Below are 23,901 nucleotides of genomic sequence, written 5' to 3'. Positions count from 1 at the left end.
TTTGTTTACCTCACCTCCCGATCTGAGTCGTTCGCTCTTGTCACATCACATCCCCATAAGCTATAAGGCTATGCAGTCTGTATCGTTAAAATTATCGATTCGTTCACCTCTTGTTCTTTTGTCACGAATATCAATGCCTACTTTATCATTGCAACTTTGGCCCCGCCCACTGGCGTGTTAGTGAGATGACGAGGAGAAAAGAGCGATACAGGATCACTGCACTAAAAATAACATTAACTTCCAAAGGATCCTAATGCTAGGAATGTGGTTATTTATTTTCAACAATGTGAATGTCTCAGTTGAGCATTATTTATTGGTATTCTGTGGATTTCACTGTGGATTCTTTGGTAAATCAGTCGCAATTTTGGCGCAGGCTTTGCAAACAGTCTATACAGACTATACGTTATTGACTTGACGACAGTAATGCCACAACATGTAAGTAACCGTGTTAATTCTAATGCCTGATCTGTGACCAGTGATTTCTGATTTGATACGGTACAGACAGCATGGCCTCTATGGGACTGTCACAAGATGAACGAACGACTCGGACCCGAACAAGAAGACTCGAGAAGTGAACTAATAATTTCTGTTATAGGATGTTGCACAAAATGAACGAATCAATCTCTGAGACTGTTCTCGAGTCATATTAAAGAATCGTTCAAAATGAATGTATTGTTCATGATCGGCCCTAGTGTATAATAATTTACTCAGAACACCTCTGATATGAGAACGCATGTGTGCTTTCCCCATTTAGTAAGAGTGGTTAGTAAGAATTAGCCTTAATTATCCACAGTATTTTCAGGTTATTTTTATTGAAAATGTGTAGTAAATTACCTATAAAATAATTTAGTTTAGACTGGAGTGAGGTGAAGCCAGAACAAAGGAAGTTGTTGTTAGCTAGCTGCTAATTTTATTCATTTGTGTATGTAGATAATTAGACTATTAATTCAAATAAACTTTTTATGCTACTTTTTTTTACTGCTACTATTAATATTGATAATATGATTATGTACCTAAATAAATATCAGGATCTTATCTTAAAAAGCTATGAAAGCCAGTGGAAATAAAATCACAACTTTTTTTGCAAAGAGGGTATGACAGGTAATATCTGTGTCTGATAATTGCATAGCCTATATATAATTTGTAAGAGGTTGTAAAACTGAATAATTCTCAGCCACAGTCCGGAAGAAAATGAGGGGCCAAATAAAAAGAATGAACAACCAAGTGTAAACAATGAGGAACAAAAGAAACAAACGTCAAGGTAAGATATCATGCATAATATGAAAAATCAAAATAACATAAGCAAAAATCACAAACTGTTTCTTTGCATTTATTTTAAATTTATTTTCAGTTCTGGGCAAAACCCTGTAACATATAGGCCTGGCCTACAGGAAAGAACCGTCTATGTTTAATCTATCTAATTTTGTGTTGGTCATACTATACAATGATTTATTGCTTGCCTTTGTTGAATAATACAGAGATTAAAGGTGCAGTGTGTAATATTTATGAGGATCTATAGACGGAAATGCAATATAATTTACATATCTATGTTTTCAGTGGTGTATAAAGACCTTACATAATGAACCATTATGTTTTTATCACCTTAGCATGAGCCATTTCTATCTACACACACCGCGGGTCGCCTTACAGTGAAGTCACCATTTTGCGCCGTCATGTTTCTACAGTAGCTCTAAACAGACAAACTGCTCTACAGAGCGCTAGCTACTGTCTGCTCTCTCAGACGACACCTTTGTGCTGTGTCAGCCACCGTAGCTTCTCTATTGGCTTTGAAAGGAGGGGTGAGAGGTGGGCGGTTGCAATTCACAACCTCACCACTAGATGCTTCTGAAATTTACACACTGCACCTTTAAAAATAATCACATATTAAATCGCATTCGCAATTTTGGTTAACAAAAAAAATCGATTATTTTCCCAAATCGTTCAGCCCTAATTCAAAAGTTTGGGGACAGTATTTGCTTTTCTTCTTTAATAAATACTTTTGTTCAGCAAGGATGCAGTAAAGGGATAGTTCACCCAAAAATGAAAATGATCCCATAATTTACTCACCCTCAAGTCATCCTAGGTGTATATGACATTCTTCTTTCAGACGAATACAATCAAGAGTTATATTAAATGTCCTGACTAATTCAAGCTTTATAATGGCCCAAAAAAAGTGCATCCATCTTTATTAAAGTAATTAATACGGCTCCGCAAGGATTAGTAAATGAAGCGAATCTATTTGTGTAAGAAAAAAAAATTCATATTTAATGTTTTAAAGTAAAATATCTAGCTTTCGGCAGACCGTCTTCTGAATGCAACTTACGAAGAAAGTGTAACGCCTCTTACAGTTCAAAATGCTTACGGCCGACGTACCACAAACCAATGGATTTGCTTCTGAAGGCCTTTATTAACCCCCTGGAGCCGTGTAGATTACTTTTATGATGGATGGATGCACTTTTTTGGTTTTCAAATTTTGGGCTGCTATTCATTGCCATTATAATGTTTGCAAGAGCCAGGACATTTTTAATATACCTCTGATGGTATTCGTCTGAAAGATGCACCTAGAATGACTTGAGGGTGAGTAAATTATGGGATCATTTTCATTTTTGGGTGAACTATCCCTTTAAATTGATCAAAGTGACTGTTGCTGCCTATGCGGAGTGTCCCGTATTAGTCACTTACGACCCATTTCAGTTAGGTTGTAGCTTATGCAGGCATCTCACTAAGGCAGCTCACTAGGCTTTTTCATTTTGCTGCTTTGATCCCCCCCCCCCCCTCCTTTTTGTAATTTGTATCTGTGTTATATTATCTTTTAATTGTCCCTCATGTTCATAAACCTGTTGACTTCCAGAGATTTACCAGGTTGATTATGTCTCCTAAACCCTCCTCTTCACCAGCCACCCGTCCCTCTCTCCCCCTCCTAGAAAAGCTGAAGGGAAGGCCGCCAGCGCTGGGCAGTCCGAGCTTCCCCCTGAGTACCTGACCAGCCCTCTGTCCCAGCAGTCTCAGGTAGTGCCCACCGAAGCAGTAAGTAGTTACATTTCATAGAGCGCTCACACTCATGGGCGTCACAATTATGAAGCATACCACCAAAATGTATTGACACGGACAATAAAACAAGAGTTTAATCATCATCACCAGTTTATTTGGAACTCGGGTGCAAAGCAATTTTGAGGCTCATGAGTGAGAGCACATATTACTGTCTAGTTTGTGTGCTTACTGTCAATCCCACTCCAATCAGTAATGAACGCAATATTTAAAGGTGAAGTGTATCATTTCTGTGCCACTAGTTTGACCAAACAGAATTGCTGGAACCATGACTGGCTGTTTTCAGAATAGTTAATTTATTTGGTGTGTTCACACGTAGTTTGGTTTGCTTGATCCTGGTCCGCTTAGTGTTCACATTGGCATTTTTATCACCAAACGTAATGATACTAAACATAAAGGCATAGGGAAATGATGTATTGCCTGTTTTGAGACGGAACTTGTCCAACATCCAAAACCATGCTGTGTTCTGGCTTAAATGCGCTCGTTGTATGTGTGTAGCTATAAATGATGGTATTTTGACCTACTGAGAACTCGTGAAGAGCTTATAAAATGTGTAAAGGAGTCAAAACAGAACCGAAACAAAGATCTGCTGCCAGGAGAGGTTCTGATACCAAACTGTGATGGGAAACATCATGAACATTCCTGTTTTTCTCGTCATAGTCAAGCAATCTGTCGTTTTTAGGGTCTCATTTTGTGACATCATGTCCTGTTTTTGGTTCGTTTACATATCTTTGCTCCGTGTTTATTTATCATTTATCAAAATGTAATTTTTCTATACCATTTGTTTTATTGCGCTATTTAACGTGTTTTGCATATAGTTAGGCTATTTTTCAGTGCCATTTTTTTCCCTTCCCGCTCGTCAACTGGCAATCACTTAAAGGGTTAGTTCACCCAAAAATGAAAATTCTGTCATTAATTACTCACCCTCATGTCGTTCGAGACCCGTAAGACCTCCGTTCATATTCGGAACACAAATGAAGATATTTTTGTTGAAAGCTGATGGCTGAGAAAGGCTTCAGATAGGCCTCCATTGGCATTCAGTACATTTACACTCACAAGACCCATAAAAGGCACTTAAAATGTCATTACAAAGTCCATCTCACCACAGTGACTCTACAATAATCTTACGATGCGACGACAATAGTTTTTGTGCGCAAAAAAAATCAAAATAACACCTTTTTCCAACTTGTTCTTGTCTTCCGTGTGTGCCTCCACGACGCATGCACGAGAATATGACGCAGATCCGGCGTTCGGACAGATGACCTAGAAGCGATTTGTTTACGAGCAGAGGAAGACGCGCGTGTCTAAGCTGTTGGATTCTACATTGATCGTGCTATAGGTCTCGGCGTAGTTCTCAAAATGGGGCTTAAGTGTGTATTTCATCGATTCCCGAACACCGGCGCTACGTCATATTCTCGCGCATGCGTCGTGGAGGCACACGCGGAAGGCAATAACAAGCTGGATAAAGGTGTTATTTTGATTTTTTTTTTGCGCACAAAAACTATTGTCGTCGCATCGTAAGATTATTGTAGAGTCACTGTGGTGAGATGGACTTTGTAATGACATTTTAAGTGCCTTTTATCGGTCTTGGGAGTGTAAATGTACTGAATGCCAATGGAGGCCTATCTGAAGCCTTTCTCAGCCATCAGCTTTCAACAAAAATATCTTCATTTGTGTTCCGAATATGAACGGAGGTCTTACGGGTGTCGAACGACATGAGGGTGAGTAATTAATTCACCTGTACCTGTTAACTAAGGCAAACATGCCAGGAAAAGAGCATTTGGCTACAAAATTGGCTACAAGACCACTTCATAGACTGGGTGTTAAAAGAAGACAACAGAAAAGCTAAATGTAAAGTCTACTTTGATAGCTACTATCGAGCTATCAAATATGGGAGAGGGAGCACTTCACAGCAACGCAAACAGTAAGAAGCATGCTACCCGTATGAAGCCGACAGGAGCATTATCTTCAGCCCAAGTGCCCATTACTGCTCTACTGCAGCCTCCCCATATAGCTCCAAGAGAACAGCAGTCAGCTAATGAAGGCGGTCCCACCTCCAGCAGTGACAGTAGTGTGAGACACAGTGGAGCACGTCTTGGCTTCGTTCACCCAAAAATGAAAATGATCCCATAACTTATAAAAAATCTAAACATCTATCCCAGCAAGCCTAATTCACACCAGTTAACCAGTTTCACACCATAGGTAGAGTCAATGTTATGTCAGGCAAACAGACAGATTGCAGTTTCGTTTGGTGCCGTTAACAGTGTAGAAATGACACTCCTCACCTTTAATATAGATGTACAGTATATCAGTGATCATATAAGTATAGGTGTTGGTGTTTTTTAAATGTATTTATTATTTTTTAAACTTGTCCAGATCAATGGAAGGTAGTGATTTGACCCCACTAATTATTATTCAATCCTATTTGAATTGAGTTTTTTTAAATATATATAATGTCCTCAAACTGCCAGTAATAATATAGTATAGGGTTATAATATTTGCCAATATTAAAATAACATGAAACTAATAATCTGTCAGTCAAAAATTGTTATATTTGTGCATTGCTAATATTTAAATTGAAACCAATTTGAATGAAAATGTGTCCAGCTCCCTCTCCCTCTCCCCACCTCACTGTTGTTTCGTCCTGACCACATCTTGCTGCTCTGCTCCTCAGGTGCCTCCGAAGAGAGACGAGGCCGCTCTGCAGGAAGAAGAGGAGCTGCAGCTGGCCATCGCGCTGTCTCAGAGTGAAGCGGAGGAGAAGGAGAGGATGGTGAGATGTCTACAAGCTAACGCTGCTGTCAGCAGAAATCAAGGGGCACGTGATGATTGTTTGTGTGCGTTTACAGAGACAGAAGAACCCTTACTCCGCGTACCCCAAAGCAGATCCCACCCCTGTGACTTCCTCTGCCCCTCCTGTCAGCACTCTCTACTCCTCACCTGTGGTAAGAGGCCTTCATTTAAGTAATGAATTGAAGATAACAGTTATCTTTAGTGGGTAAATTGTTCCTCTTTTTACATTTCAGAACTCATCGGCTCCATCAGCCGAAGACGTGGATCCAGAGGTAAAAACAATAATTCTAGAGAAGAGTTACATTTACTCATTTAGCGGACGCTTTTATCCAAAGCGACATACAATTGAGGAATACAAGCAGCGATTTGAGTTTATATCCTGTAATTCTGACTTTATTTCTCACAATTGCAAGTTTATATCTTGCAATTTTGAGGGGAAAAATTCTGAATTGCGAGATGTAATCTCACAATTGTGAGAAAAAAATATTTTAAATTGTTTTATTCTGTGGCGGAAACGAGCTTCCATACTCAAAAATACAGTAATATTGTGAAATATTATTGCAATTTAAAATAACTGGTCTATCATCATATATTGTAGGGCCCTATGAAATCCATTTTATTTTTTCCCAAATCTGTTTTCTTCCTTTTTTTTTTTTTTTTCGTTTTAATGGTTAAATTAATTTTTAGTTATCAAAAAGCATGTCTAATTAATTGAAAGCATGAAACATACAATTTATTAAAAGTTTAACAAAAATTACATGTTTAGGGCCCAATGAAATCTGTTTTATTTTTACCAACATACAAATTATGTTTTCTGGATTCCATTTCAATGGTTTAATTAAAAAAAAAATTCATTAATTGAATTCCTAAAAACTATTTATTTTTTATTTCATTTCTATGAAATGTTTTTTTGTTTCAGGAATTCTGTGTTGTGTATTTTGAATTTCTGGCAATCAAATGAAGGCATAAAATAATTTACCTTTTAATCATATGGAATTAAGACAAAAACGTGCTGCACAACATAGCTTTCATCATCAAAAATTTGATGAATTCTGTGAAATTCCTCTTTATACTGTAAATTGCATTTTTATGATCGGCAATTCCGTTCGCATTTTTAGCATCGCGGAAATCATAGGGCCCTAATTTTGTAAAATGTAATTCCAGGGATGGGACGCAGAATTTTCCGCATCATAGACTTGATTAGTCTTCAGTGTCACATGATTAGGGCTTCTTTCAAAGAAGTAAAAACCCACTGTGTGTATTTAAATAATACCTTCATTATTTTCAGCTGGCCCGTTACCTGAACAGAACTTACTGGGAGAAGAAACAGGAAGAGGTTCGCAAGAGTCCCACTCCCTCTGCTCCCGCTCCCGTTTCACTGGCTGAGCCCGTGCCAATCAGCCAACCGGTGGAAACCCACGCTCCAGTCCAACCCATCAACATAGTGGAGGTACTTGGAGCTCTAAAATGGATAGTCATTTTATGAAATTTATGATATTTAATCATGTTCTCCACTGAATGTCTTGCATCTGTTTCTTCAGCAGCAGTATCAGAACGGAGAATCAGAGGAGAACCATGAGCAGTTCCTGAAGGCCTTGCAGAATGCCGTCACCACTTTCCTTAACCGCATGAAGAGCAACCACATGCGTGGCCGCAGCATCACCAATGACAGCTCTGTGCTCTCTCTCTTCCAGTCCATCAACAACATGCACCCACAGCTGCTGGAAATACTCAACCAGCTGGATGAGAAGAGAAGTGAGTCACGTGTGCATATTTGTGTTAGAGACCCGTTTCCACCTGGTATCAAGATTCATGAACAGTGATAAATATAGGTGCAAATTGGGCTCCAGAACATGTGATCTGGTCAAAGGCTGCATTTACTGTTCAATAAAACTGGTAATTATTGAGAATTAAAATAATCTAAATATGGTTTTATTATCAGTTAGTGAGGTTTTTCCTGTATGCACAGAAAAAAAATCAAGTGAAAAACACCACATTTGATTTTCACTGTTAAATTCTTTTAAATTCAATTTACATTTTGTAAAAATGGGAAAATTTAGATCAAAACAATATTCACATAGGTTGGTAGGTAGTAGTGTTGATAATTCGATTATGTATCAACACTGAAATATCTGAAACTGTTCCAATACTTTTCTACAGTGTTGATACACCGATACCAGCTGCGCGTTCTCGCTCCCTATTCTCTCCGACAGCGAATTGACACACACCGCCTCCTCTCACTCACTAGTGTCATTCGCTCCGGTTGAATAGTGTTTGCATTGCGCACAATTTTACTCTTTCCGGCAGGTTTGCACTCACAAACGCGCACACCACTGATCTATATAAACGCCGCTCTCATAAAGCTGCCCTTCAAACAGCTTGCAAGTACCAAATTTGCTTCTTTCTTGTGGCTTATTGCGCATAAAAGGTCAAATACATACAAAATTATGTCAAACTGACAAGTTTTCTAATAAACAGTCAGTTTTGGAACTTAAATTTTCCCTGAAAATGTTCTAAATATATTACTTAGAGAAACTGCTGACCCTGAACTGTTTACCTGATCTTTTTGTTTGTAACTTGCATTGTAGATAACACTTTCAAAATGACACAAAATTAGCTTTTACTAGTGTATTGTAGCTTGGTGGTTTGGTGATTTTTAAGTATCGTCCCTAACACCTCTCAGTGTGAATTATAAGGTCTTGAGATGCTGAATGTGGTCTTCTCTCTCTGTCAGTGTATTATGAGGGTCTTCAGGACAAACTGGCACAGGTGCGTGACGCGCGGGCGGCACTGAACGCTCTGAGAGAGGAGCACCGGGAGAAGCTGCGACGGGCTGCTGAGGAGGCAGAGAGACAGAGACAAATCCAGCTCGCCCAGAAACTGGAGATCATGAGGCAGAAGAAACAGGCAAGTTGCTTTTCTTTTTTCCGCTGAATCGTGTGAAGAGGGAAAACTGACGGTGATTGGTTACTGCAGGAGTATCTGGAGATGCAAAGGCAGCTGGCGATTCAGCGCCTGCAGGAGCAGGAGAAGGAGCGACAGATGCGCCTGGAGCAGCAGAAACACACCATTCAGATGAGAGCACAGATGCCTGCCTTCTCTCTGCCTTACTCACAGGTGCGCACTGCTACATACACACTTTTGACACAGTCAGTCTGCCATAGTGTGCAGGGGAATTAATCATGATAAATCATGTTATAATATAAGTTAACAAATAAATACATCATTTTGTATATCTTTGTAGATATCTGAAATTGTTTTTGAGTTGTTTGAAGGGTTGGCCGATATTAACATTAGTATATTTCTGACATTTTTGACATGTATAATATCTCTATTAACTCTTTTCCCACCAGTGTTTAAAAAAAAAATTTGCCAGCCAGCGGCAGCGTTTTTTGATCATTTTCACAAAAATGTAATGGCCCCCAGAATGTTTTGTTGTATGAATATATGAGCATGCAATATATCAAAAGAAATAACCGAGCCTTTAGACAACAACAACAAAAAATGTTTTATTCTAGCTTCATGCATTCTGTTTTTTATCAACACTTGAATATGGGTAAGTTTCATAAAAAAGCTAAATTTTGAGCAAAAAGCTGAGAAAATCACGTTTTTGTCAAAGACTACATCCAGATCAGATTCAGAACGATGATCAAAACACAGTTGGAGTAAATCGAGTCCATCAACACCCCTAATACTTGCACAGTCCTATAGCTTGTCCTGGGTCGACATTTCATTCAATAACATTAGGCAGTTTTGATTTATATGCTGTTTAATGTTGATGATCACATTATTTTACATATGCATCTGCTTGCATACGATCGCTTGTTTTTTTTTGCTTCTTCTTCGCCTGTGTTTTGATCAGGAGATTCAGAACTCATTCAGAAGATGCATAATAGCGCCTCTAGGGATGAAACGATTACCGGTTTCACGATAAACCACAATAAAATTTAGTGACGGTTAGTAATATCGTATAAAATGTAATTATCATTAAAACCGCGTGTGATTATCACGATTGTGAAAACTCGCGGTAAATCTTGTCCAGTCAGCGTCAGTCTGGCTCAGGCGCACCGTACTGCTGTCTTTTGAATGAGAAGAAATGGCAGAAGGCAGTGACAACGCCGTTTTTAGACTTCTGAAAGGACCAAATCTGAGGTGTGGTCATGTTTTGGCTTTTACAAAAGTCCTGAGGGAAACTTAATCGAAGATGGTCACCCTGTCTGCAGAACATGCCAGAAGAAAGTCGCTGTAATAGGGGAAACACTTCAAAACTACGAACGCAAGGCAAGTGGACTTTGACCTCAATACCAAAACTACGTCTGAGAAATAATAACGTGAAGCGAATGAACAAATTCAGTCAAGACTAGGGCGACATTTGGGGATAATAATCAGGGCTTGACATTAACAACCGCCATTTGCGGGTGTAACGTTATTTCGGCTGCACACTAGTCACTCTGGCTGTTGAACTTATTGTAGTCTTCTCAAAAGCCATCTGTTATAATCGCGTTGCGCATTATAACCACTTACACGTGTTTATATTGAGTTTATGAAAGCGATGTCGTCTCATAATCAGAGGCGTTCAGATTAGCGGAGTTATGTTCAGAGCGCGCGCCGCTCTCACACGCTGAAATCTGCACTCAGATCAGAGATAAACGTGCGATGTATGCAGGAGATTCATTCATCATACTGTGATTGACTGTTTCTGTTCTATTTCAGCAGTGAAAATAGTTTCAAACAAACAGCAGAACCACAGCGCATCTGAAATGACTGGCATAACGCAGGCGAATTTAGGGACCGTCTCTAAAGTTACATACAACATTGGTAACGTTACAAGTTTCAATCTTCAATAGCATTTGAAGAGAATGACAGTCATAAAACTGACTGTAAAGTGATAATTTAGGTGTCAGGTATGATACACACCTTTTGATATTTAATAAAATAAACTGTCGAATCATATGGAAATATGGATATGCATTATTTCACAAGGATACTGTTTGGGCTCTTGCACAAAATATGCTAGATTAAAATGCATCATTGCTGAACACTGATGAGAATATTGCTTGAATATATTTACAGAGATAATATTAGAGATTATATTTACGACAAATTATTATTAAGTATGCGTTATGCGTTGCTGTTGACGACGGCCATTATAAGGAAGGAAATCCCACAGAATAGAATCTAGCTTAAAAAAGTGCATAGAGCTGCTTGATTTATTTGTTGTTTGTTGATTTTCAAATATAAAACTTGTTGAAATGTTTTAAGTGTGTGCATCTGTTCTTTTTGAACACTTTCATCTCGTTTGAACAAAACCGTGATAATATTGATAACCGTGATAATTTGGGTCACTATAATCGTGATGTTAAATTTCCATACCGCTTACCCTAAGCGCCTCCTAGCGTATAACAGGGAAAACATGGAAACCCGGAAAATGTTGGCTGTGTTTGGCGGGGAAAGAGTTAATAGATATATTTAGTTTTTCCCTCTTTTCCACCTCGCTTTTAAAGGGGTCATGAACTGCATTGTTTTATTGTAATGTTTCCTGTGGTGCACTTATGTTAGTATGATTTTTACATCAAAAATGGTCATAATTTAGAAATAAAAGGCATTTTTGATTTTAGCCCTCTGATGTGAAGGCCTGAAGGGTTTGAAGGGTTGTGTCTGCTGTGAGATCAGGCATTAGAATTAACACGGTTACTTACATGTTCTGGCATTACCGTCGAGTCAATATCGTATAGTCTGTTAGAAAAGCCTGCACTGAAATTGCGACTGATTTACCAAAGAATCCACAGTGAAATGTACCGAACACAAATAAATAATGCTCAACTGAGACATTCACATTGTTGAAAATAAATAACCAGATTCCTAGCATGAGGATCCTTTGGAAGGTAATGTTATTTGTAGTGCAGTGATCCTGTATCGCACTTCTCTCCTCGTCATCTCACTAACACACCAGTGGGCGGGGCCAAAGTTGCAATGATGAAGTAGATGTTGATTTTCTTCTGCAGAGGCGGTCTTTCACTATATTCCACAACGAGTTGTTTGCTGGGCTTGGTAACAATAAAAGCTTTTGGACTAACAAAGAAGTTTTCAGTTCTGAAACATACAGGATATTCTTATAGTATGATGACCTCTTATATGTCAAAACCTCAAGGGAAATTTGATTTCTCAGTTCATGACCCTTTAAAAAATCGCTTATGGTGCGTGTGGAGCAGAGCGAGCTTTTCAGTTAATTCCTATGGAAGTTGAGCTTCACACTCACAAGTAAGGAATTAATTGGAAGCGCTCGTTCTGCGCCAGTGGACACATTATGAATTTAGAATTAGTGTAAATTTGGGGGCGGCAATTACTTGAATGGTGGGTTCATTATTATTCTTAATGAAAAACACAACAACAAAACAGTACAATGACAAGCTCGCTTACATAGGGGCTTTTACATTTCGCTTTTAAATAAATAAGTGCTGTAATCACCTTGTCATTCTCACTGATTTTATCAGATTTTTGTTGCAGCCTTGTTTGTATTGTTCTGTTTGCAGATGCAGTCGCTTCCTCCTAACGTGGCAGGAGGGGTGGTGTATCCCCCCACTGGCCCTCCCAGTTATCCAGGCACGTTTAGTCCTGCTGGTTCAGTGGAGGGTTCGCCCATGCATGGTGTCTACATGAACCAGCCCGGACAGACCACTGCTGGTGGGCCATACCAGGCCATGCCTCCAGGTCACCCAAACATCCTCTACCTCTATCTCTTTTCTTAATTAAACTAGATAAGCTTCTAAAAAGATAACTTTTTTTCTCTGCCCACTGTTTTTTAGATCCCAACATGGTGAACGCTTACATGTATCAGCCTGCAGGCACCAGTGGGCAGCCAGCCGTCCCTGGACAAGCCCCTCCCACAACCACCCCCGCCTACACTAACTACCAGCCCACACCCACACAGGGCTACCAGGTCAGGAGATCCCTTTCAGAAATTCAAATTCAGAATTTACATTTTTAACATCTATCTAAAATGATAATATTCTTTTACGGCAAGTACTAGGGCTGGGTTGAAAACACATTTTAATCGATTCTCATTTTAATGAACTAATATCGATTCTTGAATCTCAATAATAAATCTTTTATTCTGTTGTTTTCAGTGTATGTGTGAGGAAAAACATCACTAAACAGTATTTGTAGCACACACCCCACCCAATAAACCCCAATAAAAATGTTTTGTTGGTTACTGTTGATATGAAACATAGTCATGGTTTTCAATGAATGTCAAGGTAACAGTCTGTATTGACATTGCACTCTTCTTAGCAGTAGGACTTGTGCAATTCTACATATCCCTTTTCCTTAGTTGGATCGCAGATTTAGTCGCAGCAAACGTGACAGAACACAGACCGACTGAATGACATTTTCGTTTAAGCAGAATCTCATTGAAGATCGCTGAACTCCAGCTACTTGTTTGTCTGTGTTTTCAGATCATCTGCGCTTCTTCCACAGTGTAGAGACAGTGCGTGCGCATGGTTGCCAGATTTCAAAGATGAAGTAAAACACTGGGTAGAAAATGTGTTCTTTAACATTTAAGTTCTTGAAATCTGGCAATCGTCCGCATAAAATCTTGTGAAAACAGTCTGTAATGTTTTGTATCCTCCTTTATTTATAATTTTATATTTTGGGTGAAGTTTATATTTTTTTAACCACTTTCATTCAGTTTTCATCAATGAAATTGCATGTTGATATAGTCACAGTTATTGTTTAATGACGTTGGTGTCGTCTCATCATCGTCTCGTCTTCAACTTCAAAAGGTCGTCAACGAACATTTTTCATCATAGATTTCGTTAACGAAATGAACACTGTTTACTACTAGTTACAGTACAAAATAAACATGACTGAACATCAGAAGCTATATTGAAAAATACAGTACAGCTTTCTGAAATGTATCATGTCGCATGTAATCGCTTAATCACTGATTTACTACTGAAAGACGACAATAAAAAAGCTGGTAAACAAGGTCGCATAACATTAAATTGACCTCTTGTCCATAAACTTGATTGTTAGCTAGAAAAATGGACTCTAGAGAAGAGCATTTTGATCAATAAAAGCATTTTGTATTATTTATTAATTTTACTCAAGCTGTTCTTCAATATTTAATGTATATTTAGATACATCTGTGAAGAAAACAAGTTTGTGACAGCCATACAGTACATTTCCAATTATTCCTCAAGGGGGAAAAAAAAATCTATCAATTTGAATTGAATCAAGATCAGAATTTAATCGAATTGCAATCACAATCAAAATCGAATCGTGAAATGTGTGTCTATTCCCAGCCCTAACAAATACTATTATTTCCTTCAGGAGGTGCAAGTCTACTTTGTGTAGAATGAAGGTTGAATGTTGGGCATGAATGTTTACATGTTGTTCCTCTAGAATGTGGTGTCCCAAGCTCAGAGTTTGCCCCCTATGTCCCAGGCTGCCCCCACCAATGGTATCGCCTACATGGGCTACCAGCCATACAACATGCAGGTATGCTTTACTATATCAGAGCGCATTCCTGGCTTGCATTAAACGTGCGTGTCTCAGATCTGATGTCCTTCACTAAAACCATATGGGATGTAAAGTTTGATTGCTGTTGCATTCTGTTGCAGAATATGATGAGCGCTCTTCCAGGACAAGACCCCAACATGCCTCCCCAACAGCCCTACATGCCTGGGCAGCAACCCATGTACCAGCAGGTCAGAAGTTTTAAGGATACACATTTCACTGTGTGGAATAGCATACTCACATACTACTTTTTGACAGTGTATATATTTTTTACACATCTTAGACATACCTTATGGTCAGTCACATTTACAAAAATGAGTAGTATACACTCACTTTAGTAGGTACACCTGTTCAACTGCTTGTTAATACAAAGATCTAATCAGCGAAACACATGGCAGCAACTTGGTCAAGATGATCTTCTAAATTTCAAACTTCCCCAGAACGGGGTAGAAATGGGATTTAAGTGGCATGGTTGTTGGTGCCGAACTAGCTGGTTTGAGTATTTCAGAAACTGCTGGGATTCACACACACAACCATCTATATATACAGATGCATTTGAAATAAATATATAATTAAACCTGTTTTTCAACCAGATCTTCAAATCAAAGTTTGTAATGTTGTGATTAACCTTGTTGATGGTTGGCTTGGTTCATGGCTTATAACAGCACTTTTTGAAATCCATATTGGAAAGATGAATGGAAAAAATACTTCCAGAACCAAGGGTGCTGAGATGTGTGTGGGCACTAATGCACTATTAATCTAAATCAAGTTGTTTGTTGATGATTTTGAACAGATGGCTCCCCCTGGTGGTCCGCAGCAGCAATCACAACAGCAGCACCCGCAGGCTCCTCCGGGCAGTGCAGAGGCTCAGCTCATTTCATTTGACTGATCGCACATCATATGCCTTTGCCCACCAGGTCCAGCACACTACATTCAACCCTCCCTCGCCCTGCCGTTTCTGGGTTCATTATCCTCCACCTGCTCTCGCTTCACAATGCTCCACAAGAAGTGTACAAATATAGTAAAAGCATCTGGCTGTCTGAGTCCTTCCCTGTTTCTTTAAACGAAGGAGAGGCTACAGATGGAGCTGGTGGGGAACCTTTGTCTCTCAACTGGATGAATCTCACAAAACTCAATGTCTGGTTCATATTTTACCCCCAAAACAAAAAAGAAACACCTTTTTCCCCTTAAAGAAAACAAAGCACTTTTTAGATCTCTTTTTTTTATGACAATTAAACATGCCTTCTCACCGCATTCTCATTATTGTAATGCACAAAATTGGTACATTATTTCAACCGTAAAGTAGTTCTACACAATGCTAATTTTGTTATACTGCTTTTATACTGATTTCATTAAAATGACTGTAACAGTAATGAGACTCACTAATGACAATTATGGCAATTACATAACTCATCTTGACACATGAATTTGGGGAAATGTGTTTAATTGTCATGAAAAGATTGCTAAAAAAATCTTGATAAATGTATATGTATGTATAAATAAATGGAAGCCCATTCCTGCCACATCAGGTATAATCATACTTTGGAAAATCATAATTATGACATTAAAATATTTGAGTGATGAGATACGAAGTCATAATTGTGAGATTAAAATTCAAAAATATGACATACTTAGTATTGCAATTATAACTTTACATCATAATTTTTACTGTTTATTTCAATTTCTCAATATCTTATCTCAAAAGTTAATATTATGAGTCATAATGGAGTTAAAAATTATATGACGACAATCTAATTTTAGTTTTTATGTCAATTTTGACTTGGTATCTCATAATTTCTCTATTGCATCACAAGTCAATGTTTTGACAGTCATAATTGAGTTAAAAGGTTAAAATTATACAAAAGAAGTTATAATTATGACATCTAATTTGACTTTTTATTTCATAAGTATGACTTGGTATCTCATCATTTCTCTTGCATCTCAGAAGTTGATGTTATGACGGTCGTAATTGCGTTAAAAAGTTGAAATTGACGTTAAAAAGTTATAATTGACAAATTAAAGTTATATTGCATCTCATAATTATGACTTATGAGCATTTCATAATTTTTAATGTCATAATTATGATTTACCAAACCCCCCCCCCCCCCCCCCCCCCCCCCCTCATGTGAGCTTCCATAAATATGACCAGGACATGTTTGTGCGATTCACCCCTTTGCTAACTTTCCTCTCTAGATTTTTTCAAATGTAGCTTTTCCTTATAAAACCGAGCTTATGAGAAGTTAGTCATTCGTACTATAGAGAAACAAACACGATATGATTTAAAAAGACAACATAACCATCCTTTGTCTCATATTTTCTTAAAATGTGTTTGCATGAGTGAATATGTAACAGCCATTTTTTTCTTGCTGGCTTTAGCAGAGGTCACTGAGGCACCATTTTTCAGCAACGATCTGCTCTAAAAAAGATCATGTGACATGTGACACAACCATCGTCTGCGATTCTAGAAGTATTTCAGAAGCTCTGCGTTTAGGATCAGTGTTGTGGAATCCTCGCTAATGATTAATGCGGTAGATGGTGCACACATTGGCTTCTGTCGTATAATTAACAGCCAATGAGATGTGAACGTTACTGCCATTTGCATATCACCAATCTATTCCAAGTAAACAGGCTGGTGTTTCCAAGTAATGCACGTAAGACGTCACATGCGTTTGTCTTTGCTCTAAGTGGCATAGCCCAGGGGTTCACAACCAGGCGAATCAATCGATCTCAAAGCCGCAGTTTCAGGACCAATTCATTGCAGTGTAAAACTGAGCATCAATGGCAGACAAAGGAAGCCTATTTTTAACAGTGGTTGTGGATGGTTTTGAAGAGAGATGGCCAGCTTTTGGATGATTTGAACAGTGCATGCAATACACACACATAACCGGTGACTTCTGTAACCCCTTTAATATCATCTTTGTTCCATACTGATCTGCCTCATCTAAAAAAAAAAGTACTTTTAAAAATCATATTTAATAAATATCTTGTTCTTTTATTGGTCATGCATTAGTGGAAAGGTTTCTTTTCTTGTCTCTGAAAGTATGTGCACAATAAAACAATGTAAATCTGTTTAGTTTGTGTGTTTGAAGTGACTGACTAATAGAAGGTGGATGGCTATTATTGGCTAATGGCGTTTTTTTCCTGGAAACTGGATCCATGTTCTCTGAATGAATGGATTTCCTACAGTCTTCTGAAAACAAGGCATTTGTTGCTCTCAGGCATCTCAATCTGTTGAATAATGATGCAAATAACAGGTTATTAATATTCTGTTTCAATCGACAGAAATGAGTGAATCGCATGAAACCTGTTAAGAACGTTCTGGTATTGTTTCTAATATCATGAGAAATTTTATTTTGCTTGATTATTAAACCTGTATTTTAAGACTATTAAGATGTAATGTGTTGCAACATTATTTTCATAATTTAGCCATTAAAAGCCCCTCCTGCTTACTATTACTAAATAAATCTTGGATTCTTATTCAACTGTAAAGTGATTCTAAATTTGTACATTATGGTAATATTTTATTGAGGTGCGAATAATAAAAGAAATGCATCGCTGAGAATGAGAATTACAACAACAAAAAAAGTAATTATTGGACAAAATGTGCTTAATTGTACGTTTCAAAATCAAAATGGTCTTAAAAATAGGCATGGTTTTCTTTTTGACTTAAGGTTAAATTAATCTTTGTTTGTTTCTTGGGTGTACTAGAATAGGTTAGCAATGCATTAATGTTAAAAAACTAAAATATGTTTCTCATACTGTACATTATTGCAGCACCTCTGTTCCCAGTCTGTCTGAAACATGTTGATTTCTACAAAACCCCTCCTGAAAACTCAAAGTGCTCTGATTGGCCACACATCGGTAGGGTATCGTTTGAATTTTAATGATTCTGATTCCTAATTTAGTTCATATAGGGTAAAAAAAAAAAAACTTAGATATTCACATTTATTATTAGGCTGTTATTCCAAAACATCTCATTGTAGCTGAATACTATGAACAAAAATCAACAGGCTAGTAACTTTTGCCTATGGTTTAAAAATACCATAACAAAAAAAAACTAATATAAATTTCAGGTATTATTAAAGACAAGTAAACACTCAGTAATTAAAAAAAGAACAAATTAGCACTTGCACAAATAAATACAATTGAGCAAAGATTGGATTGAAATAAACATTTTCTGGTAGGTACAGAAATTGTATTCAAATGTAAAGTAACACTGCACTTTATTGATAAAATATGGGCTATAAATTACAAATATAGTTAACGGTTATTCTGTCTAGAACAGCAAGTGAATTTTCTCGTCTTTTGATGATTGGTTAATGGCATCAAGAAAATCTGCCATCAACAACCTAACCGATTGTGTTTACGAGAGTATTTTGACATTTTTGTGTGTATTTGTCCAAAAAGACGAGGAAGAGACAGTTCATAATCGCGCACTATTCATTCACAATGAGAAGCCGTTCTGTGCGCGTGTGTGTGTGTGAAGCAAAGAAAACAGCGCACGCATCTTTTTTTGCGCTCAAGTGATCACAATAAAAATGCGCACACAGTAACTGATATCAGCGGTTCTGGGCAATTTGGAAACGGTTCTAAAGTGGAACCGGTTCTCGATACCCATCCCTACACATTGGGTCTCAGTGTGTTATCGGGAGCTTCAACTTCCAAGGTTCTACAGCCATTGTAAACACGAACGGTTAATAATGTCATCGGTTTTTCAGATTCTGAAAATGTGGACGATCAATCAGATCTGCGTATGCCTTTGGGTGGCATTATGCTAATATGACACATTGTGACGTAGACGTTTACGGAAGCAATATCTGGACGTGGATCGAGGTATTTTAGGCATGTCTGGAGTTGTGATCTCTGTTCCCTTTGAGGGCTTTGTAGATCTTATACATCCACGAACAGACATGTAGGCTATTACACACTAAGGCAAAAGGAAAATGTTTAAAACGTTGAGCGTCCCTCACCATGCGTTCCATTCTCATCCCGTTACTGAAGGCCAGCTGTCTGAGCACATCGATGTCTGGAAGACCCCACTCCGGATTCCTAATGACATTTGGTGTAAAACAGGGCAAGTAAGACATTCATTGCACCTGAAACACATCTACATATAATATGTATATAGGTTAATAAATATAATAGGTTAATAAATAGGCTACCACCAGTATATTAAAGCTTGAAATAAAGAGGAAAAAGTAGTCTCAGTTTGAAAAACCCACATCTGACGCAACGTCTGGTCCAGTTGTTCATTGCTGATGGGAGTGATGGTGCCATTGATAGCGTACGGCTGAGAGACATAAATGATGGTTATAATGTTTATACTGAGATTTGTATTAAAAAGTGATTATAACTATATTTTGTTTATCAAAAACATTGGACGACGTAGTAATGATGAGAGAAACGACGCTTTCCAAAGCTTCGAATCAAATGAACCAATTGCTTCACAAAATGATTCAGTGTTTCAAAGTGTTGGAAACGCCACGCGCTGGTGACCCCTGCTGGTCAGAGCAGTGAAACTCAGGCCAAACATGCAGAAAAACACCTCTCTGCAAAGGTTTTATTGAAATTAAAATCTATCAAATGCAATTAATTAATCATCTAATAAGAATAAATTTCAATTGTCTGTATAATATGTGTTCTTTTATCAATTTACAGGGCTTGTTTTGTTTGTTCCATGGATGGCCCAGCTAAACAGAACAATAAGAGACTGTTAACTGCTATTATTCCTTTTTACTAATGTCTAGAACGCCAGCAGATGTATAAAACTGATGAGAGATCAGGTAAAAACCATAGACATTTGGGTTGCGCATGATTCACGAGTTCACAGATCATCTCTGTCAATCATTACTGAAATCACGTGACTTTGGCAGTTTGATGCACGCTCCGAACCACTGATTCGAAACAAAAGATTCATAACAAAAGATTCGTAAAGGTTTCGAAGCTTCATGAAGCAATGTTTCAAAATCACTAGAAATGAGATTAACTCACTCCGTAAGTCATTAGAAGGCCGTTCTGTTTCAGAATCTGCCCAGATCCTTTAAACACGCCCTGTGGATACAAGATTAGCCTACATTCGTCACCATGAAATCAAATTTGACAGTTCTTGTTTTTTTATGGAATATTGCAGTATGTATTATAAATTATTTATCCGTGCATATCTTTTTTTACATTCATGTGAAAAAACATTAAACAAAAACAACATCTATTTTCTGATGATGCGTTTACTGGCGTGAGGGCGGGGCAACCTGTCACTCACATGAGATCCACCAATAGCAAACCACAACCATCCAGTCAATTCCACATGGACAAAATCAAGCCCTGCCCTACATTTACTCTTGTACAATGTAATCTTGTAAAAATAGAGAAGAAAAGACTATTGTAAATTCTGTTTCATGCCGAATACAAAACATTGAATACACTACTATTCAAAAGTTTGAAAGAAATACATTTTATTCCGCAAGGATGCATTAAATTGATCAAAAGTGACAGTAAAGATAAAGGTAAAAAAGACAGAAGATTTCTATTTCAAATAAGTTCTGTTCTCTTGAACTTTCTATTCATCAAAGAATCTTGAAACCTCACAGTTTCCACAAAAGTCTGTTTTTCACAAGGATAATAAAAATAAATATTTTCTTAGTGGTTTAATGATCAATTATTTCTGGATGATCGTGTGACACTGAAGACTGAAAATCCAGCTTTGCATCACAGACATTAATATTTTTATAAATCGTATCGACCCCAAACTTCTGAATGGTAGTGTACTTGTAATATAATTCACGTTTTGTAGCATATTTTTGGTTTACAAAAATTCAAGTCCAATCATGATGAAGAATGCTGAACTTCACCCCCTGTGTTTTCATCTAAAGCCGTCTCAAAGCAGACCGGTGTGTGTAGGTGTCATACCTCTGCAGTGCTGAAGGGGCTGTACTGAAGCAGGTTGATTGCTATGATAATGTCACAGCAGCTTCGTGGCAGTCCTGCCCATTTCTCCCAGGGTTCACTGGCATCCAGATGCACCGGCTCCAGCACTGTTTTTGCCTTAGTGGCCCCAATGTAAGCTCTGATACTGCAGCAGAGTTACGTTACGCTATACAAACCCAGATCATTCCATAATACACTCTTAAAATCAAGATTCCAAAACTGGGGTTTCATAGTGATGTCATTAGGGTTGGGTACTTTCAAAGGTGCTGTATGTAAGAATGACAGCTAGCGGTTGAAATGGGTACTGCAGTCCAAATTCAAAATATTGTTTACCCCTCCCCCTCCTCCTCAGACTCGATGCTCACGCGTATTGCCAGTTTGAGGACACACAACAGGAACGAGCACAATTGACAGTGGAAGGCAAGGAGACTTACACACTGTAAGTTGATGAGTTGATTTATCCGCGTTTTAATGTGCTTTTTTGGATGGATGCCGAGGCTTTTTAGATCGGGTAGAATCTGCGATTTCTGACCCAGTGTTTTTTTGGCTTCCATGGCTGAAATATGCTGTGTTTTCCACCAACTGGCGACCTGTGGTGTCGAAAAACTATTGGGTAAACTGGCAATGTGCGATATCGCACAGACCAAAACAAAAACAGACATTCGTTGTTTTGCGTTGTTTTTCAGAGAAACGAGTATGGGAAATCAGTATGTTTCCTAAATATCTGCAAATATATTATAGTATTTTTATGCTTTAGTATAGTCAAAAATTTACATACAGCACCTTTAAGGGCACCGATCGAATTACGTCGGTACTACTAAGTACCCCTTCACATTAAATCAATCGGTGCCAAATTTGCGTACCTGAGAACGCATCTGGTGATATAGACTAGTGTCTGTGAAGATTAAACCGCAAAAAGACTATTAAATATGAATCCTGCATGTCCTGCGTGATTCTGCGTGAAATAATGGCGCAGACGGTTTTCATTTACCACACACACACACACTGAAGCACGCGTGACGGTTGCGTGTTGCCATCTGTGCCGTCTCATATGAAGAAACATTTCATAGAAATGAAATTTTAAGAAAATAAATTTTTTGTTTTTATGAATTATTCATAATTCAATTGACCTATTATTTATGGGTAGAAATCACAGTATAGCCTACAAACATCAGACAATGGCAGACTGCAACCAAGACAGCTCTGGCATAATGCCAATAACACTTCTATAAATTACTTACCGTTTCTTTACAGTTATTGAGGTAAACGTCTGTTAGGTACCGGTACCGGTACAAATGTAAACGGTACCCAAACCCTAGATGTCATAATTTTTGGTTCCACAATGAACCTTTCAATGAACAGTTCTTAAAAGAACCATTTACCCCCCCACTATAAAGTACCTTTTGTGGAATGATAAGATTCCACAGGAATGGATGTTAAATGTTCTTTAATGGATATCAAAGGTTCTTCATGGACCCATCAATGCCAATAAAGAACCTTTATTTTTAAGAGTGTATATGGCTCAAAGTAATGACATTTATAATAACACAGTAACAAAGACAACAGCTGGTGTACCTGTTTCGTGATTCCTCCTTGATGTCTGACGGCTGCCATGTGACAAAGGGCATTTCCTGAGCGAAGTGCACCACATGCTGGCCTGTGCCGGATCCTAACTCAAGGCCAAACAGCTCACAATGAGACTGATCCTCCAGTATCTCCCACAGTACCGACAGCAAGCTGTCCTGACTTCGCTCGGCCGCCGGTGAGAGCAGCATGATCTGCAACAGAAAGCAACATACTTTTGCCAAATGTTGAACATTTATTTTTATATACAGTAAGTGGTTGATCAGGGCCATTGCCATGAGGCTGTGGCGGTAATTAAAGTCACCATGAAATCAAAATGGACATTGGATCATTTTTTTGTGTGTCATCGTAATCTGTAATCAAAATAACTTCCCCTCCCTTTTGCAGCTCATCTTTTCTCTTCACTGATGATGCGTTTACTGGCGGCAGGGCGGGGCAACCTGTCACTCACATAAGATCCACCAATAGGAAACCACAACCATCCAATCAATTTCCCAGCGACAAAATCAAACCCCGCCCTACATTTATTCTTGTTTGAAAAGCCGTTTCACTCAGACATACTTCACAATAGGTTTGCAAAATTGATCAGTAAGGCTGGAATTTCATTTGTAAATAAAGATTAAAGTCACCATGAAATTTAAATGGACAATTCTTATTTATATACTTTTTTTAATTGCAGTGGATTACTCTGAGGACATTATGTGACCTAGTTTTATAATACATGGATAGATTTGCTTTATGTCAATACTGTGATCACATCACACTGTGATGCATTTCAACAAGTTACACACATACACATAACTCTATTCCATACTACAGCCATCCAGAACACATGACATGGCAAAAATATGGGCTAATTTCCATGAATTAAGAAATTGTTGGCCACTTTTAATTAAATAGTTTTTTGGTAAAAACTAAGAACATTGCAGCTTATCATTTTAGGAACAGAATTGAGCGACACATGACAAATCTTTTGCTGATACTCACGCTGCATGCGCTGTTGTTCGGCCGGTGCAGTGGAAGAGCTCGGGGATG

General features: G+C 38.1%; 2 protein-coding genes across 9 annotated transcripts in view; one reads left to right on the top strand and one right to left on the bottom strand.

Annotated features, from left to right (window-relative positions):
• The window catches only part of hgs (hepatocyte growth factor-regulated tyrosine kinase substrate), a 27,120-nt gene extending 9,760 nt beyond the window's left edge, over nt 1-17,360 (top strand). Inside the window, exons 9-22 of one of the 8 annotated variants that reach the window (XM_079836830.1) lie at nt 1,175-1,261; nt 2,925-3,009; nt 5,723-5,821; nt 5,898-5,993; nt 6,075-6,113; nt 7,130-7,291; nt 7,383-7,596; nt 8,576-8,748; nt 8,818-8,958; nt 12,375-12,552; nt 12,648-12,781; nt 14,245-14,340; nt 14,463-14,549; nt 15,152-17,360. In XM_079836830.1, coding sequence (XP_079692956.1) covers nt 1,175-1,261; nt 2,925-3,009; nt 5,723-5,821; nt 5,898-5,993; nt 6,075-6,113; nt 7,130-7,291; nt 7,383-7,596; nt 8,576-8,748; nt 8,818-8,958; nt 12,375-12,552; nt 12,648-12,781; nt 14,245-14,340; nt 14,463-14,549; nt 15,152-15,247 — 1,687 coding nt within the window. In that variant the 3' untranslated portion in view covers nt 15,248-17,360. Of the gene's footprint in view, nt 1-1,174; nt 1,262-2,897; nt 3,028-5,722; nt 5,822-5,897; nt 5,994-6,074; nt 6,114-7,129; nt 7,292-7,382; nt 7,597-8,575; nt 8,749-8,817; nt 8,959-12,374; nt 12,553-12,647; nt 12,782-14,244; nt 14,341-14,462; nt 14,550-15,151 lie in introns of all 8 variants that reach the window. The other 7 variants (XM_079836829.1, XM_079836828.1, XM_079836827.1 and 4 more) reach the window with 7 other exon arrangements.
• Nucleotides 17,241-23,901, bottom strand: LOC307138546 (methyltransferase-like 26 B). Its single transcript, XM_079836900.1, has 7 exons — nt 23,854-23,901; nt 22,858-23,060; nt 21,265-21,427; nt 20,350-20,409; nt 19,581-19,648; nt 19,329-19,407; nt 17,241-17,586 (listed from the first exon to the last, which is right to left on the bottom strand). The coding sequence occupies exons 2-7, from the start codon at nt 23,055-23,057 to the stop codon at nt 17,539-17,541; spliced, it is 618 nt and encodes a 205-aa protein (XP_079693026.1). The 5' UTR covers nt 23,058-23,060; nt 23,854-23,901; the 3' UTR covers nt 17,241-17,538.

The sequence above is a fragment of the Gobio gobio genome, assembly GCF_949357685.1.
Source record: "Gobio gobio genome assembly, chromosome: 1".
Classification (NCBI taxonomy): Eukaryota; Metazoa; Chordata; class Actinopteri; order Cypriniformes; family Gobionidae; genus Gobio; species Gobio gobio.
The sequence above is the reverse complement of the archived record's forward strand: the minus strand, read 5'-3'. Positions and strand labels throughout refer to the sequence as shown.